We start from the raw sequence: 16,340 nt of genomic DNA on the forward strand, positions 1-16,340 counted from the left end.
ATACTCTGAGCATATTGGAATAAGAAGATTGCTTGGCGTCTTTGTGGTTGGTTTCTGTTAGTGAGGAGACCTAAAGACATGGGCTTTCCAGTGCCTGATGTGTATGTGCAGTCAGTGACTCCGTCTTGCAAATGCTTTTTTTGTCTGCTTCTTTATGCCACTTCTTAAATGGGCATAAAAGAATTGTATGGAATAAACAGCAAAATTCAGTTTGACACCTAAGTAAAGGTTGCTGAGCTCTTACTCGTCAGTGGAGAGCTATCCACACAATCAGTGGAGCAGAGGAAGTGATTAATCTCAGCAGCCATTAGGTGTGTGTTTTAGGGTAGGCTGCACACTCCTTATGCTCTAGTGACTACTGGTTGCCTTCTGTCAGATTGGATCCCACCCAGGATCTTTGGGGAAGAAATAATCCTCTCCTCTTGCTTTGCATATTGCCACCAGAGGATATAAAGGGCATTCTACCCAGGCATGGCTTCTCACCCCTTCAGAAGTTCCTGCCCGTATGGTACCCTTTCAAAGAGGTGCCTGCTGGTTTAGATTCACTTGTGGCATTTGGGCACATGGGTCCTTTTGTGCTCTGGGCTTCTTACTGGCATGGCCTTGCAAATCTGCACTTTGGGGTGCCTTTGCAGATAGCAAGTGAGAACACCTGTGGGTAATTATGCTGCCAATATCATCCCTACCTTTGCTTCTGTGCTTGCGTTTTCAAAGCACTGTTGTGCTCTGAACACTTTATGAATGCAGTTTTGCCTTTACTCAGCACTCCGCTTGCTATTTAAGGTAGAAAGTATACCTGCCTGTTCCTGGGTAATGAAGGGTTTCTAGCAATGCACCTTCGTTCTTTGTGACGAGCTGCCATTCTGCTGTCCCTTTTGAAGGGCTGCGCTTTGGCTGCACTTGGGCTATGTGCAAAGCCTGGCAGTAGTCTTTGGGTGTATGCTTGGTTCCTTGGAGGAGGCACTGGGACAGAAAGAAGTTATTTTACCCCGATAGGTGCCTGTCTAGTCATCTGTGGTGTCTAGCTTTGGTGAAGGCAGGGACCCTAAATTGCTGCACTACTAAGTCACCGTTCTTTAGTCTTCAAGGAACACAAACATTACAAGCAGCTCCCAGCTGGGCTGTAGGGTCCTCCAGTGGCTGTTTGCTTCTGATAAACACTATATAACATCAACAGAAGGTTTCAAGAGCCTCTGTTGCCTGAATAGCCTTGCAGCATGATGGCAAGAGGACAACTGCCAGTTGGGTCAAATACACTTAGAGGAATATATTGGACATGACTGTTCTGTACCCTCGGTGAGCTCTCAATCCAGTAAGCTAAGTACTACTCCTACTGCTAGTTTTGTGAGTCTGGATACAATTCTTTTCTAAAATTATTTACTGAATCTAAGCTGAACTTATGATTGGTGTTTACTCATCTCAGAAGTAATTTTACCATGTGGTGATTTCCTCAGACCTACCTATCCCTGCTTGCAAGAGCAATGCAACTTCCAGCTGATGTAATCCCTTGATAGTATTGTTCTTTTTTTCCCCTCTTGCTGTTGCAACCTTGAGGAAGGACCTTCCCTTCCAGGAAGGCAAGAGGTGCGTGATTCATGATACAGACCTTGCTGACTGCCAGAGACTCCAGTGAGGGAGAGGACATAAGGGAAGAGGGATCTGGTTTGGGCTTGTATCCAATTATTACAGTATATTTTTAGAATATTTTGTACTGAGGAAGTAAACACTTAATGCTGTGTAAAGGGCGGAGATAGACCCTACCCATTCTTGGAAGTATGTACAGCTTGTCCTGAGTAACAGCAGTGATGGTTCTGACTTGTGTGTATGCGCAGTTCAGTGATTTATTATAGTATAATTTTGTGCCAAAGCTTACTCAAAAATGTCTTAATGTTTCAGGAAACTATTGTTTTATACTCAGTCTTTTCTCTTTACTGCATTTGTCCAGACCCAGTAAATAAAGACGTATTCACGGTATGGGTTACAATACTAGTACCTAAGATCTTCAGTTATTTGCCTTGATTGCTTTTTTCCCATATGAGCTTTGGAAAGATACAAGTATCCTATGTGAAACTAGTTTTGTTCATATTGAATGCATATTTTGGCTACCACAACAGTGTTGTGAGGACTTAAAAATCACTGTTTATAAAGTGATCTGTAAAGGCTAAATTTGTTTTAGCTATTAGTCATACTTCTAAGGCTTGTTCAATTAAAAATAAAAACTGAAGTTAGTTTTGAGCCAGCTGTGATCTTTATCACTCTTCAAATTAATTATTGTACTGAATATAGAATGCCATCCCAGGCTCCAGGTGTGTGTCATATCTGAGCTAATATTAAAATGAGATGTCATTAATAAAGTAGATTTTCTGTGAAGTTCATTTGAATGTTGATATTAAATCATATACAACTTTAATGCATTTATATACATGACATCCCTTTTTAATAATTAAACATATGGCTCAATATTAATTCTTTTGAGCAAACTGGTAAAGTGCAGAGTTATGAGACAACAGCACTGGTTTAATCCTTAGAACAGACTCCAAGTCTTAAATGTTGCCATTAACCAATATTCTCCAAAAGAAATTGTCAGCACCAGAACTGTTCAGTCTGCATTTTTCAAGTGTTTGTTTAGCTTAGAGGTTGGTGAATGTGAATTTCTGTGTCACCTTTTTACTGTTGTCAGAAACCAGACCCTGCAGAGGACCCTTTCAAATCAGCAGTGGCATGGTAGAAAAGGAGAGGCAGGCTTTTCTGGCTTCATGAACTCACATGAAAAGGGTTTGGCCAGGGAAGTTATTGTCATTAGACCTTGAATAATTTATTGCTATTCCATTTTACTACCAGGAGCCTGCCAATTTTTAAAAGTATTTATGAAAACATAGGTAAAAAGCCTCATTAACTGATGAGGTAAACACATCACTTTTTTGATAGTAGGGGGGAAGGGGTTGGGTTTTTGTTCTTACTTTTACTAAAGTTTGTTGCAGAAATTTTGGTGAGATGCATTTTACTTTTGAAGCAGATATGGCAGTGTTAGGCTTGGTGTGCTGCCATCTTTTCTCAAAGAGAAATCTGTAAGAAAAGGTACAGTAGAAAAACAAGATTTATGGACTTTCAGGTCATTGTAAGTAGTTGCTTTAGTGATGACTCTCAGAGCAGTGCTGTAGCAGTAATGTAATTATGAGAATAAGAAGTAGATCTTGTCTCTGAAATGGCCAGTTCAGATCCAATTTTATGGCTGTATTGCACTCTCTGTATTTGTAACCCCTCATGATGGACATGGGGAGAGAGTAGTTCTCATGATAGATCTGTGCATGATGCATATCATTAATAATAGTATCCCAAGTCTGGTTCCTGAGCCTGTGTTTGAAGGGCTGTATAGGAATGCTGGTAGCCCTCAGGAGGGCCACCAAGACTTGCAGAGGTGGGAAAACAAGTCTTTCAACAATGCTTAATGATGTTTTTTTATTAATCAAGAAAAAAAGCGATGACCACTAGACAGGTATGTGCGCTGAAGTCTTGCCATGGGGAGTCATACAAAGTACTGCAGTTGGAAATTACACTTTTAACACAATAAGTCAGGCCACCTTTAGCAATGAGGAGCTAGACATTTGAACAGCTTTCCATAAAAGCATCTTTAAAAGATATGCTTTAATTCAGCCTCTGCCCTCTCTCTGCAGTGGTCTTGACCAAGCTATTGTAGTAGTTCTGCCTGGTGTTAAGATCTGAAAACCCATTATGGCTAGTGTGTTTGTTAAGCAGTCTCTATAGATAGGACATTGTGACAGCTTTAATGAAATGCACCTACTTTGTCACAGGGGCCAACGCGTGATGATAACAGGGATGAAACTGTTGTGGTAAAGTCATTCTTGTTGCGGCTCCTTAGTGACTTTGTCTTTATATGAGGAAATACTCTGTTTCGTATCAGGCTATCTTGGCTTTCTGTTGAGAAAGATGAACAATCAGTTATCTTGGTGTTGTGACCAAGTTGACTAATTATTTTTGCTACGCTTCCGGAGAGTATTCATAAGATGTAGGGATTATACGCGTGATCAAATGCTTTTTTCTTTTCTTTTTTTTTTTCTTTCCTTTGGGTTTCTGAAAATCCCACTCAGTGAATCTGCTTTTAAAGCAGACCTAGCTACAGCAGATCAAGTTGTTGGACATCTTCATCAAGCACAAAAAGTCAAATGATGACCAGTTCTTTCTTTGTACTCTCTGCACTAAAAACTAGCAGCTGCTTCCTGCTGAAGCTTGCAGTAAACTTCCAGGAACTTTCAGCTAGTTGTGCAAAAACTGTGTGATGAATTGGGTGGGAGGAGCATGCATCAAAAAAGGACTTTAACCTGGTACAATATATTGGATGGTATAATCTTGTTTTAGAGGGAAAAATCTGTCTAAATCAGGGTTTGACCATTGCTAAGAGAATGAGGGGATAATTATGTCATGATTTTTTGAATCTCCTGATAATAAAAATATATTTAATATATTTTAAAATATAATAAATGTAATAGTAACATAAATGCATTATATAATTATACATTATAATATAATAATAAAAAGTTATATTTTAAAATGTATTTAGGAATCTTTTCTAGCTAGGTATTGTTTTGATTTTTGTAAATAACTAAATGATTTTCAAAAAATATATATTCACTCTTGTTCTTTTTAGTGATTTTTTTTTTTTTTTTTTTTTTTTTTTTTAAACAGAGACAGGCAAGTTGTGGTGTTTATCAGCCTAGGGAAGATGAGGGAAAATCCTTCATATTTTCAAAGAAAAGTTCATTCTATTTTGCTGTTATAAACTACTTTATATTCTGTATTTGTTACAGTATGTGGGGAAATTGAAACTGAAAGTTAGATTTCAAAAATAAAATTCAAATTCTATTTTTCTTTTTCCCTCCCTTCAGGTAGAAAGACATGACATGAATACCCTGAGCTTGCCACTTAACATTCGCCGCGGAGGCTCTGACACCAACCTGAACTTTGATGTTCCAGATGGGGTTTTAGAGTTTCACAAAGTTAAACTCAGCGCAGATAGCTTGAAACAGAAGATCCTCAAGGTCACAGAACAAATCAAAGTTGAACAAACAGCTCGAGATGGAAATGTGGCTGAGTATTTGAAACTAGTAAACAGTGCAGACAAACAACAGGCTGGGCGCATTAAACAAGTCTTTGAGAAAAAGAACCAGAAATCTGCCCACTCCATTGCCCAGCTGCAGAAGAAATTGGAACAGTATCACAAAAAGCTCAAGGATATTGAACAAAATGGATCCTCCAAAAGTACTAAGGATGCTTCCAAGGATAACTTGAAAGATACTCAGCATGGAAAGCTTCGTACATCTGGGCATGGAACTGAGAGCAGCAAATCGGGTGTGCCGGGTGTCTCCTTGACACCACCTGTCTTTGTTTTCAGCAAGTCTAAAGAGTTTGCAAACTTGATTCGAAACAAATTTGGTAGTGCAGACAACATTGCTCATCTCAAAAATACCCTGGATGAATTTCGGCCAGAAGCCAGTTCTAGAACATATGGTGGCAGTGCTACTATTGTGGCCAAACCAAAATATGTTAGTGATGATGAATGCTCAAGTGGTACCTCTGGCTCTGCAGATAGTAATGGGAATACTTCCTTCGGTGCTGCTGTGGCAGGCACCCTGGACAGCCACGGAAAGCTTTCCATGATTTTGGAGGAACTAAGGGAAATTAAGGAGACACAGTCCCAATTAGCTGATGATATTGAGAATTTAAAAACACAGTTTAAAAGAGACTATGGCTTTATTTCTCAGATGTTACAGGAGGAAAGATATAGGTACTTTTTTTTTTTTTTTTAAACTGTTCTCTTGAAATGGCTTTGAATGAGTATAGGAACTATTCAGAAAGAGTAAATGTGTGTGTGTTGGGGGGGTATACTTCAGAAACAAGAGGATAAATTCCAATTAGTATCTGGTATCAAAATGTTCCACTCTTTCCAGTAACTGACAATACAGGTGTAACATTAATATTTCACATCAGATAATGTGGTGATTCTTTGCCTTTTGTCCAAGGCTTGTCTGAAAACTTTGCCATCTGACATTTTACTGGTGCGTTGTATTATGTGAATACTGTGTATAAGGGATGCCAGTTGTTTTGTAACTAATGGAAGGCTTTCAATCTATTATAACTTGTAAATGATGATCAGTCTGCGGTGTAACAGAGCTGACTTACAGTTGATAAGTACACCCTTAGCACCTTGTACAGACACTTCTCAGACACATCCAGTGGATGCAATGTCACTGTGTAACACACTCCTGGTGTGACACACTGCTGTGGAATGTAATTTTAAGTGCTGCAGCACAGCTTCCTCTTGTGTTTGTTCCTTGGTAATTACCCCCTCTATCATCCACTGTGGGAAGTGAGATCTGTTCTACAAAGTGTTTGCACCTGCTGTATCTACATCTCACTTATTAAATCAAGTGTTGATTCTACTTAGGTAATGGGCAAAACCTCAGTATGAAACACAGTATTTAGTATTTTCCATGTTTACAGTTCTTGAAACACAGGGAAGGCCAGAGGTCAGATGGTGACATGGGGGAGAGCACAATAGAGCAAATGTCCTACTGTATGCTTGGTTTCATGAGAAGGCAGAGTGGCCTTTTTGGAAGCTCACTGCCATTAAGGTCTCAAGCTTCCTGTTGCCATTTCCACAGTTACACAATTTTGCCTCCATCTTTTTTTGTGCCGACTGCAGCATTTGCCTGTACACAAGTTACAAACTGACCAAAAATAATTTTAGTTTTCTGATGGTTCAGTTGAATTGGTTTACAATGCAGACACATGCCAAAACGGGCTGCAGATGAATGACTGGACCTCACAAAGAGAGCGTATGGGGAACACAGTTTTCCTTTCCATTACCGGCGAGTTGTTAATTGGCTCAAGTTTACGTGTGAAACTATATCATCTTGTTTGAATGAAGAGTGAGAAATGAGAAAATGTGAACTGGATATCCCTAGCCACTGGTTTTCAGTTTATAAAATTCGCCAATGATATAAAAATATTTGTCCTTTAATACCCATGGCCAGCAAGGAGTTGTCACAAAAGGCTTTAAGTCTGCTGAACAAACATTTACAGAGTGTTTTCCAAAGTTTTACCGATTTCTCTCCTATGTACGCTGTAATGTCAAGCAGATGCATCCTTAGAGGTTACCTTTTGAAATGTGTAATTGTTGTCATGATTTAACATTTCTTGAATAGAAAGCACTAATTTTAAACTTTTTTTTCTGAAAAGATATGAAAGATTGGAAGACCAGTTAAATGATCTGACTGATCTTCATCAACATGAGACAGCAAACTTGAAACAAGAGCTAGCCAGCATAGAGGAGAAAGTGGCATATCAGGCATATGAGCGATCACGAGATGTTCAGGTACTTCTTCTCTTTTTTTTTCCTTTTTTCTTTTTATTTTTTTGGTTATTATAGACTTTCAACATTTTTTTAGAAATCTTGTGCTGTAAAACACACATCTTTCTACATGTTTATACATAAAGAATGTGGGGAAAGATTTAAGCCGATATTTTGCCTGATTTAAGATGAAAACCTAACACCTTTAAATCATGACAGTTTCCATTTGTTTCAATGGACCCAGAATTTTACCTGCCAGAATTGATAATATAGTCCAGGAAGACTTGTGGATGAAGAATGGCCTGTGTTTTAATTTCCTGCACCAGAGGAACAGTGTCCTAACACAAACCTGTTGCTCAGGCTTTCTCCAATATGTACTAATATTGCATGACAAAGTGTAAATTGAGATTAAGGTAAAAAGTAAGACTGCCAAACAATAAACAGATTTTTAGATCTGCAAATTAAAATTTTAGAGTTTTAACCTATGGTCACAACAGCCCCTATAGTCAAAGCTGTAGGGTGTGTTCACCTCAAAGTAATTGGTAACTGTCATGTCTGGCTAGTAATAGCCAGTAATAATTTCTGTGTGTTTATCCTGAACAGCATGTGGTTATCCCTTTGCATGTTTATATGCAATCTAAGCAACTGATGGATAGAAATATTTCTACCCAAAGTCTAAGGGTGAAAAGATTGTTTTGCCTTACCTTACCATAAGTTTAAAATTCACTAATGATGTAAGAAAGCTCAATGACTGTCCTCTTATTTGCTCAGATAGTAAATAAAAACTGCCCTGTACATCCTGGTGTTCACATTTCTGAAGGTAGAGAGAAAAATCAGCAGGAGGGTAGCAGAAGGACTGAACTCTTTTCTGATTGGTATGAGAGTTAACAAACCCTCAGGAACTGAGTGAAAAGAGAGTACTGAATCTAAGCATATCACAGGTTCCTTTGTAGGTTTGGAGAAGAGAGGTCTCTTGTACAGGACTCCTTTCTGAAAGCATCTCGAGGATGTAAAAATTGAACTGAGAGCAGAGATCTCCAGTCAAAGGGCTGTGAAGTGTTTGCTAACTCATTACCTGAACCCTGGAGGGGTGTCAGAGACTTTTAAAAGTAATTGAAGTGCTAAGTTGATGTAGCCTTGTTTCTTTTATCTCTGTACAGTTGGGCCTGTTAAAACTTGTCTATTTGGGGTTTGGCAAATAAGCTAAGATAGAGTGAAAGCATTTAAGTTATGGGTATTTTAAGTAACAAGCTAACTTTGGAGCACCTTGTCCCTAAGGGGGGGTGAAGGTGGGGGTGGTTCTTAAAATGCTTGTTCAGCCTCTCAGTGCAGAACTCCAGGTACAACACTTTCGCAGATGGACTTTCTCTAAAGCAGCATAGATGATTTGAGAAAAATTTAAAATCAGAGAGGAAGGAAGGCCTGAAAAGCTCTTCAGCATGTAGAAGAGCACATGTGAACCCTAAGGGAATTTGTGCCACCTACTGACAACCGTCTTCTGTGTAATATTGCTAACTGCTAAAACAGTGAAAGGAAACTGCCTTTCAGAGGGTGCTGTTTTGCTTTACATCTTGAGCCAAATTAGTAGCTCATGGTTGCCTAAAGGGAGCTGTCCTCCCAGCTCTATCTCCCCCATGCTCCCGCTGGCTGCCTTGCACTGACTTTGGTGCCTGGCTGATCACATGGTAAGCCAGTTCAACTCACTAAAAGGATGCCTGGAGTTTGCAGCTGAGAGTGGGGAAGGAGGTAGGGAAGCTGGAGCATAATTTTTCTCCTTTAAGTGTTGGCAAAGGATTATGTTGGGTTGACCTATCTCATGAAACTACAGCCTTACAGCATATTACATAATGGCACCCAAGACACATCTCAAGCAGAAAATCATATTTTGGCAAGTGAGTGAAGCAGTTAGAAAATTTTCCATGTTTCACCTTGAGAGGGTTTGAGTGCAGGGTTAGCAATTTAGGAACCATTTTATTTAAAGAACATTTTTTAGTACACCTTCAAGCAGAAGAGCGAGGTCTGTGTTCTTTAAAACAAAATGTCAGGTAGAAAATGTCCTGTAAGAGAAAGTCCTGTAAGAGAAAGAGTGTCACCACAGGATTCTCCACTGTCATTTCCTCCATGGGGAGGTCAGAGTTCTCATGACTGAAGAAAATAGTGTAATTGCATTTCCTGTGCCTTCAGGATAGGCCATTTAGAAACTAAGCAATGTAGACCCGGAGGGACCTGGAAAAACCACATAATAGCAAGCCAGGCTCTTAAAGCACGGTCCCTGTCTAAAGATTTAAAAAACAAGCCTGGTGAGTATGGCGGAGTTGAAGTTAAGGAGAATGGCGCAGGGAAAACCCACTTGACTTGCTTAGGCATCTGAAGTTTCAAGCAAAACCTTCCTATAGCACTTGAAGCTTTGCTGTTGAGTATGCTTAGTGGAGATCTTGTCCCTGCTTAGCTGGCTGCCCAGTCAGCTAAAGCTGCTTTGGATTCAGCAATAAGGGATCTGAGCTCTGTCTCCAGAGAAGTCTGTTTTGTTAGTGTGCTCAAACCAAGCCTGACTAGCTTAGCCTTCACTAAATTCTGTTCCAGTAGTATGATGCCACTGACCTTTTGTATGAGAGCACCAATGTAAAAATAGTCAAGAGTGAGAGACTGTTTTCTAAGCCCACCTCTGAGAGAAGAGGATTGAATTCATTTCTTCTGCCTCCCAGGATGTTCTGTATGGGAGTATTGTCTCTGCTCTCCCTGTGTTGCAGCTCAGCTGTCAGAAGCTGAGATCCCTGAGACCAGGAGAGCAGGCTAGGAGGAGCGTGACTCTGGAGCTTCACAGCTAGGACACTGAACTAGGAAAAGGCAGACCAGCTCTCAGGATTTGTATACATATGTTTTACATTAGGCAGTCATTAGCTACAAAGCAGAGCCCCAAGACTCTTCCATGCCCGTTGGCTGCCCTGGTTGTGTGCAGAGTGTATGCAGTAGTTTCAGACTCGCGACCCTTCTTCCAGAAGGGGTGGCTGAATATAATCTGAGATGAGTGCCTAAACTTACAGAGCGGAAGAGGAGGAGGATGTATTCATAAGCCTGGCAATAGAAGGCTTCCTCCATTAGTAATCATGAGACTAGTCTCCCACTTGCATTTTGCCTTGCATATCTGATCATAATGTGTTCTCTGTTTCAGCAAAATTATCAGAATACACAATTTTTAAACTCTTATTATTATAGTTTATACTGGAGGGTTCTATGCATGGCTAAAAGCTGTTTGGTGTGACTCAGATTCACATCCTTGACAGATAACCCGGCATGCTGTACACTTAGGATATGGGCTAATGAGCCTTCATGCTGACAGAGGAAGAGGGCAATCTCCTACTGAGAACATAATCCCAGCGCTGTACAATGGGTGTCTTTCAGGAGAACAAAAGTAATGTAGACCAAAGTGGTGGTGTAAACCAAATGGTACACATTGCACAGGAGAGTTAATTAGTATCACAGCAAGCCAGTACTACCCTAATGTTTTCTATAGTGTATGCAAAGAAACTAACTTTGATGCTGTTTTAATACAGTGAAAGTTGCCATGGCAACAGCTTTCACAGTACTTTGTCTCATCAGTAGATGCAGGAAACATGAGCTATCATGAACATTAGAGCTGTGATACTTTCCTCAAGCATGAAAAATGGAAATACTGCATTTTTGACAATGTTGTCAGATTTAATTATGCCTGAGCAGACAGTGATACATACATACAGATATATAAGTGTATTTATTTTAAAAAGAGTTGGTAGTTCATTCAAATTTGAGGAGTCTGTAATAAATTATACTTTCTAATCTAGCTGAGGGATGGCTCCACAGCTAAAAAGGGAAAAAAGCATTATGTTGAAATACAGCTGCTCTGATTCTTGTTTTCTATTATCTCCAGGAAGCCTTGGAATCATGCCAGACCCGGGTTTCAAAGCTGGAGCTCCATCAGCAAGAACAGCAAGCACAGCAGTCTGAAACGGTTAATGCCAAAGTGCTCCTGGGGAAATGTATAAATGTTATCCTGGCCTTCATGACTGTCATCTTAGTGTGTGTCTCTACTATTGCAAAGTTCATTGCTCCTATGATGAAGAGCCGTTTTCATATCATCTGCACTTTTTTTGCAGTGACACTGTTGGCAATATTTTGTAAAAACTGGGATCATATCATTTGTGCCATAGAACGGATGATTATACCAAGATGAAGCTGTTGGTCTGGCTGTTTTGTTTTTCTTTTCTTCCCCTCCTCCTGTTTTTTAAGAAGCGCTGTGCATATACAAGCTGTCTTTATTTTTGTCTGTTTAAATGTGCAGACTGGATGAGGAACGCTACAAAGAGTCTTGGACTTTAAGGTGTAAATACATAAATGCATACTTTTTGGCAGTCAGTTGCCTGTTCAATCAGATTTTTTCTAATTGGCTTTGTCTGTGATTTACTGCTCACTTGTGTCAGTCTTCTGCCTTAATCCAACTGTTTTCCCACTTTAGAAACCTACAATCACAAAAAGCATGATATCTTGGGAGGGATCCAAGTAATTGGAAGTATAAGGCGTGCTTTTTACTGGAGCGGAGGGAAAAGATTATGATCAGGAGGGAGCACATTAAAAAATGCATCAGCCATGTCAGACAGATGAAGTAATCTTCTCTTTGAATCCAATTAGAATGACAGGACAAATTATACAGTCATATGTATTAATATTTCCTGATTCTAAATTATTAGATATCTGTATATGGGGATTCTAGTTTTCAGGAGCAGCAGAACTTGATGCTCATGCCAGTAACCCTTTGCACAGAAAGCTTATTTTTTCAAAAGCTAGATCAGTTAGTTATTGTTCTATCCTGGCACTCTTCCTTATCACGCTCAGGAAATATATAAATGTGGCATAAGGCTTCCAAAGATGATGAACTGAATGACAAAATCTCCAGGTCACTCTGTCAAAGGAGTAAAGAAGGGAGACCCAAGCACTCACTCGCTTCAAGCACTGCAACCTGCAAGGGGAAAGAAGTACACAGGAAGGCGATGTTTGGTAGGTTAGCCTTTGTTAGCACTGACTTGTTGGGCTTCTCTGACTGAATGCAAAGCAGATAGGTGATGGGACTCTAGGTACAGTGGATTTTTTTTCTTGTGACAGATTAAGGGATGTGGAAGACACACGAGGGAACAAATCCTTAGAGGAGAAGGGAGTTACACTTCCATAAAAGCACTGTGCAGACTCTCTTGACAAATATAATGAAAATAATGTGTTAGCATACAGTCCACTACTAGGAGACAGGATTGGTTTTGTTTTCTTAATAGAACTTATTTTGCTTGATCTAAGAACTACAAAAAACTTTCCCTGAAATCCTTTGCCTGGTTCCCAGCCATAATGTAAAACAAGGTCTTAAATAAAGAAAAATCAGATTTCTCCTCCACCCTGTATTAAAAAGAAAAAAAAATACAGTGTCTCTACTTATTTGATATTCAGTGTTACTTACTTTTAAAATAATTGTCATGACAGATTGTTTTTATTTTAATTGCAGTATTTGTTATGCTGATTTTACTGGAGGGGGGGGAGGGGACTGCTTGAGGTGTGTATTTGTTTTTAATCAGTGCAAGAGTTGGTGTAGAAGTTCGGAAATGGAGTAGGGGAGCAGAGGGGTAGGGGGCAAGGGGGGAGTACTTTGGCATTTTACCATTAGTGGATTAACAGTGAATGTAGTCACTTTCTGTGGCTTCAGGAACTGAAGGAAAAACAGAATTAATGGCGTAAATAATGAAATGACTGAACATTTAGAAAATTATATTAAAACACTTAAATCATTAAAGAATTCCTGATATGTGCAATGTCTCTGACCACAGAAGTGGGGAAGGCTTGTGCCTGGCTTGCAGGCACAGGAAATGGATCAGATCAGGCACACCCATGTTATCCTAACCCAGCCCTGCCCAATCTTCAGAGGACGGTGGAGGGGAAAGCAAAAGAAAAAAGAAAAAGTCTCGTTGACAGTGCTATGACTTTGTAAAGCCCAGACTTATCAGTTGGTTTATCCCTGGCTCTGTCAGGAAAAATTACTATATAGATATAGTCTTATTTTTCTTGGTATATTTTTTATTTGAATAAAATTGGATACTGCCTTTACACCTGTATTCTTAGGTATCCCCTGAGAAGGGAAACAGGCACTGTGTTAAGTGTAAACCTTCTCTGTCTGAACTGGTGCATGTGCTGCTGTTGGGTTCAGGGAGACCTTTCTTCCCATGCTTAGTATCCCTGCGTGCATTGCAGCAAGCCTTCACCCTACCTACCACATATCTGCACTTAGCCTCCTTTTACAGCCAGCTGATAAACTGAGATCGCTTCTACTGATAGAGCTCATAAAATTATCTTCACAGGAAAGTCTCTTCCATAATGTTAAAAATATTAAAAAGAAAAAAGTAGCAGCTCTTTTCTTGCCTTTCCATCACAAGAAAGGATTTCCCTTGGTTTGTTTATATGCCCTTTTGATCTATCATAAGATCCTCTTGGTCTTTTTTATTGTTGTAAAACAATATGTTTCCATCTTCATTCTTGCAAAGGTAATTAATGTTTTTTATAGTCTGTACTTTCCCCTTCTTTAGCCAATGAGCATTCAGAATCCCTCCCCCCCCTTTTTTTTTTGCTAAACTAAGTCTTTTGCTAAACTCCACCAGCCAGTTTATTATTCACCCCGTAATGTTTATTTTCTTACTCACCTGGACCACCAAATTATACATGCATTACAAAAATCAAAAGTCTTGGCACTGATCCTGAGAAATCTGTGACTGTTCTTCATGGTGCTCTCTTGCCCTTCTTTATTATAATCTGCATTCTTCTACTCAGTTTGCACAGCTGCCTTCTGGGCTGACCATTTGATGAAACACTATTTATGTAGCATTTTGTTAAACAGGTTCTGGAGGGGACATGTGCAAGAAATAGATGCCATGCATTAATAATTTTTACTTCAGAAAAAATTCTTTGCCTGTTGCATTTTTAAAGATATAATCCTCCCATTGCTAGTGTATAGAATAGTTAAAAATGTAATGTCAGTTAGTCTCAAGGTCAGGCAGGAAAAAGACCTCTGATCTCTAACACATTAGTTGTTTTTTTTCATAACAAAGGAATTTGGTATGGCACAACTTGGGGCCATGACAGCTTCTACTCCAAGGTCATTCCAGTGCAACGCTGGAAGGTGACCTTGCTACAAAATGAGAATAGAGCATAAAATCAATGAGCCTACAAAATATTGCTCACTGTCTTGAAAAAATCTGACAGGGTCCAAATTGGAAGCAGTAAGGTCTTGCACTTCCCTATTGGCTTTGTATCTGACAAAGGACGCAGAAAAAGCTGACAGTTCTGAGTAGTTACTCCTGCAAATTAAAACAGCCCTAATTGGTAATGGGCACACATCACTACTCTAGGTTATCTTCCCTGCTGTATTTGACTCGCTGGAGGCCATGACACAAAATCTAGCAAGATGTGAGGGTAAAAGACAGTAAAACGGCTATAGTTTTGCACAGAGTAAGGTTGCAGTGCCAGGAGCTCTGCTGAGCTGACAGACAAGCTCATTACCTGCTACCCACGGGGAGAGGGAGTTCTCCCTTCTCCCCTCTGGCCTTCACCCTCCCATGGCTTACTGCATGCCAGGGTGTGTTGCAGTCTGCTGTACATCACCTTACTTCACTAGACTGGAAGGAAACTAACCCAGCAAAAGCAGTGGACTGTTCTCTGCCGTTTTTAGAGACTCAAAAAGTGGCAAGAGAAAGGAGCTCATAAGCACCAACAGTAGCAGTGGAAGCAGGAGACAAGCCGTCCTCCTTTGGGCTCCAGCAAACAGTTAGCTGCCCCAGGGCAGTGCTTAAGGCAGCCTCCCCAGCAGAATGGTGGTGTGCCTTTGACACAAAAAGGCTCTTTCTAGCACTAGCCCACTGGGAGCAGACGCAAACAGCAATAGGATGTGGTAGCACACAGTGGCAACCTGCATGTGTATCTGGGATCTAGGGCAGGCTGTTGGCTGGGCTAGCCTGGGCTGATGCCTGTGCTGCTCTGACTTCAGTATCAGCATCACGAGCAGGGTAGGCTGCAGAGAGCATGAGGGTTCAGAGCTGTGCTGCAGCCAGAGCTTTGCTTGCTGTGAAGGTATACTTAGGCCACCTCAAACAACAGCGGTTGCAAGACCCCTCAAAGTGAAAACTTTGTTCAACTTCTCAATCAATTAAACATCTTCTGTGGTATAGCATTTGCATTTGTGTTCTCGTACAACATGTTAAACACTGACTATATTCATTCCACTTACTTACCATCAGCCTCTTTAGAACTCCCACTCAACAAAAAATTGCCAGACTGTCTTTTCTGCTTCATACAGTCTGGTAGTCAATTATTTTACTTCACTTTGCCAGTAGTTCTCTAACTAAACAGTCCATCTGCTAATTGTAAATGCCCATGTGTGCTGTATAGGCATTTTGCAGTCGTTTTGCTCACGGCCTTCTGAAGACTTAGTTTCTCAGGAAGGTTAGCATGATTTTCCTAAACTTTTTCCATTTCAGCATATAGATCTAAATCAGGGTTTCCACTAAAACTTGTATTATGGACCCCTTCACTAGCTTCCAAATATAATTCCATTATTGCTGAACAACAAATTAGTTATTGATAGCACTGAATGAGACCTAGTTTAAATTCCTTCTTTCTGCTGTATGTTATGTGCATTTGAGTAACTTCTCATTTTACTGTGCACCTGTGATGTCTACTTGTTCCGATCTCTTAGAGAGGCCCTACCAAATCTGACTACTTTTTGGTTTACTGTCAAAATAGTATTACGTAGTTCCTGTGCTGCAGGACTGTCTATATAGATCCGATAGCTGCACTACATGAAGGATATTTAAAAGCCAATGCTTTTATTTTAACAAAATCATGAATTCAAGTATGAGGTATAAAAATTCCACAGCTGAAGGCAATTTGCTTTAGCAAAGGTATATGA

General features: G+C 39.9%; 1 protein-coding gene across 1 annotated transcript in view; it reads left to right on the forward strand.

The window, feature by feature from the left end:
• TMCC3 (transmembrane and coiled-coil domain family 3) overlaps positions 1-12,905 on the forward strand; it is a 52,884-nt gene extending 39,979 nt beyond the window's left edge. Inside the window, exons 2-4 of the mRNA XM_067312498.1 lie at positions 4,905-5,803; positions 7,258-7,393; positions 11,277-12,905. Coding sequence (XP_067168599.1) covers positions 4,905-5,803; positions 7,258-7,393; positions 11,277-11,579 — 1,338 coding nt within the window. The 3' untranslated portion in view covers positions 11,580-12,905. The remainder of the gene's footprint in view (positions 1-4,904; positions 5,804-7,257; positions 7,394-11,276) is intronic.
• The last annotated feature ends 3,435 nt before the right edge of the window (positions 12,906-16,340 follow it).

Source organism: Apteryx mantelli, chromosome 1 (assembly GCF_036417845.1).
Source record: "Apteryx mantelli isolate bAptMan1 chromosome 1, bAptMan1.hap1, whole genome shotgun sequence".
Taxonomy (NCBI): domain Eukaryota; kingdom Metazoa; phylum Chordata; class Aves; order Apterygiformes; family Apterygidae; genus Apteryx; species Apteryx mantelli.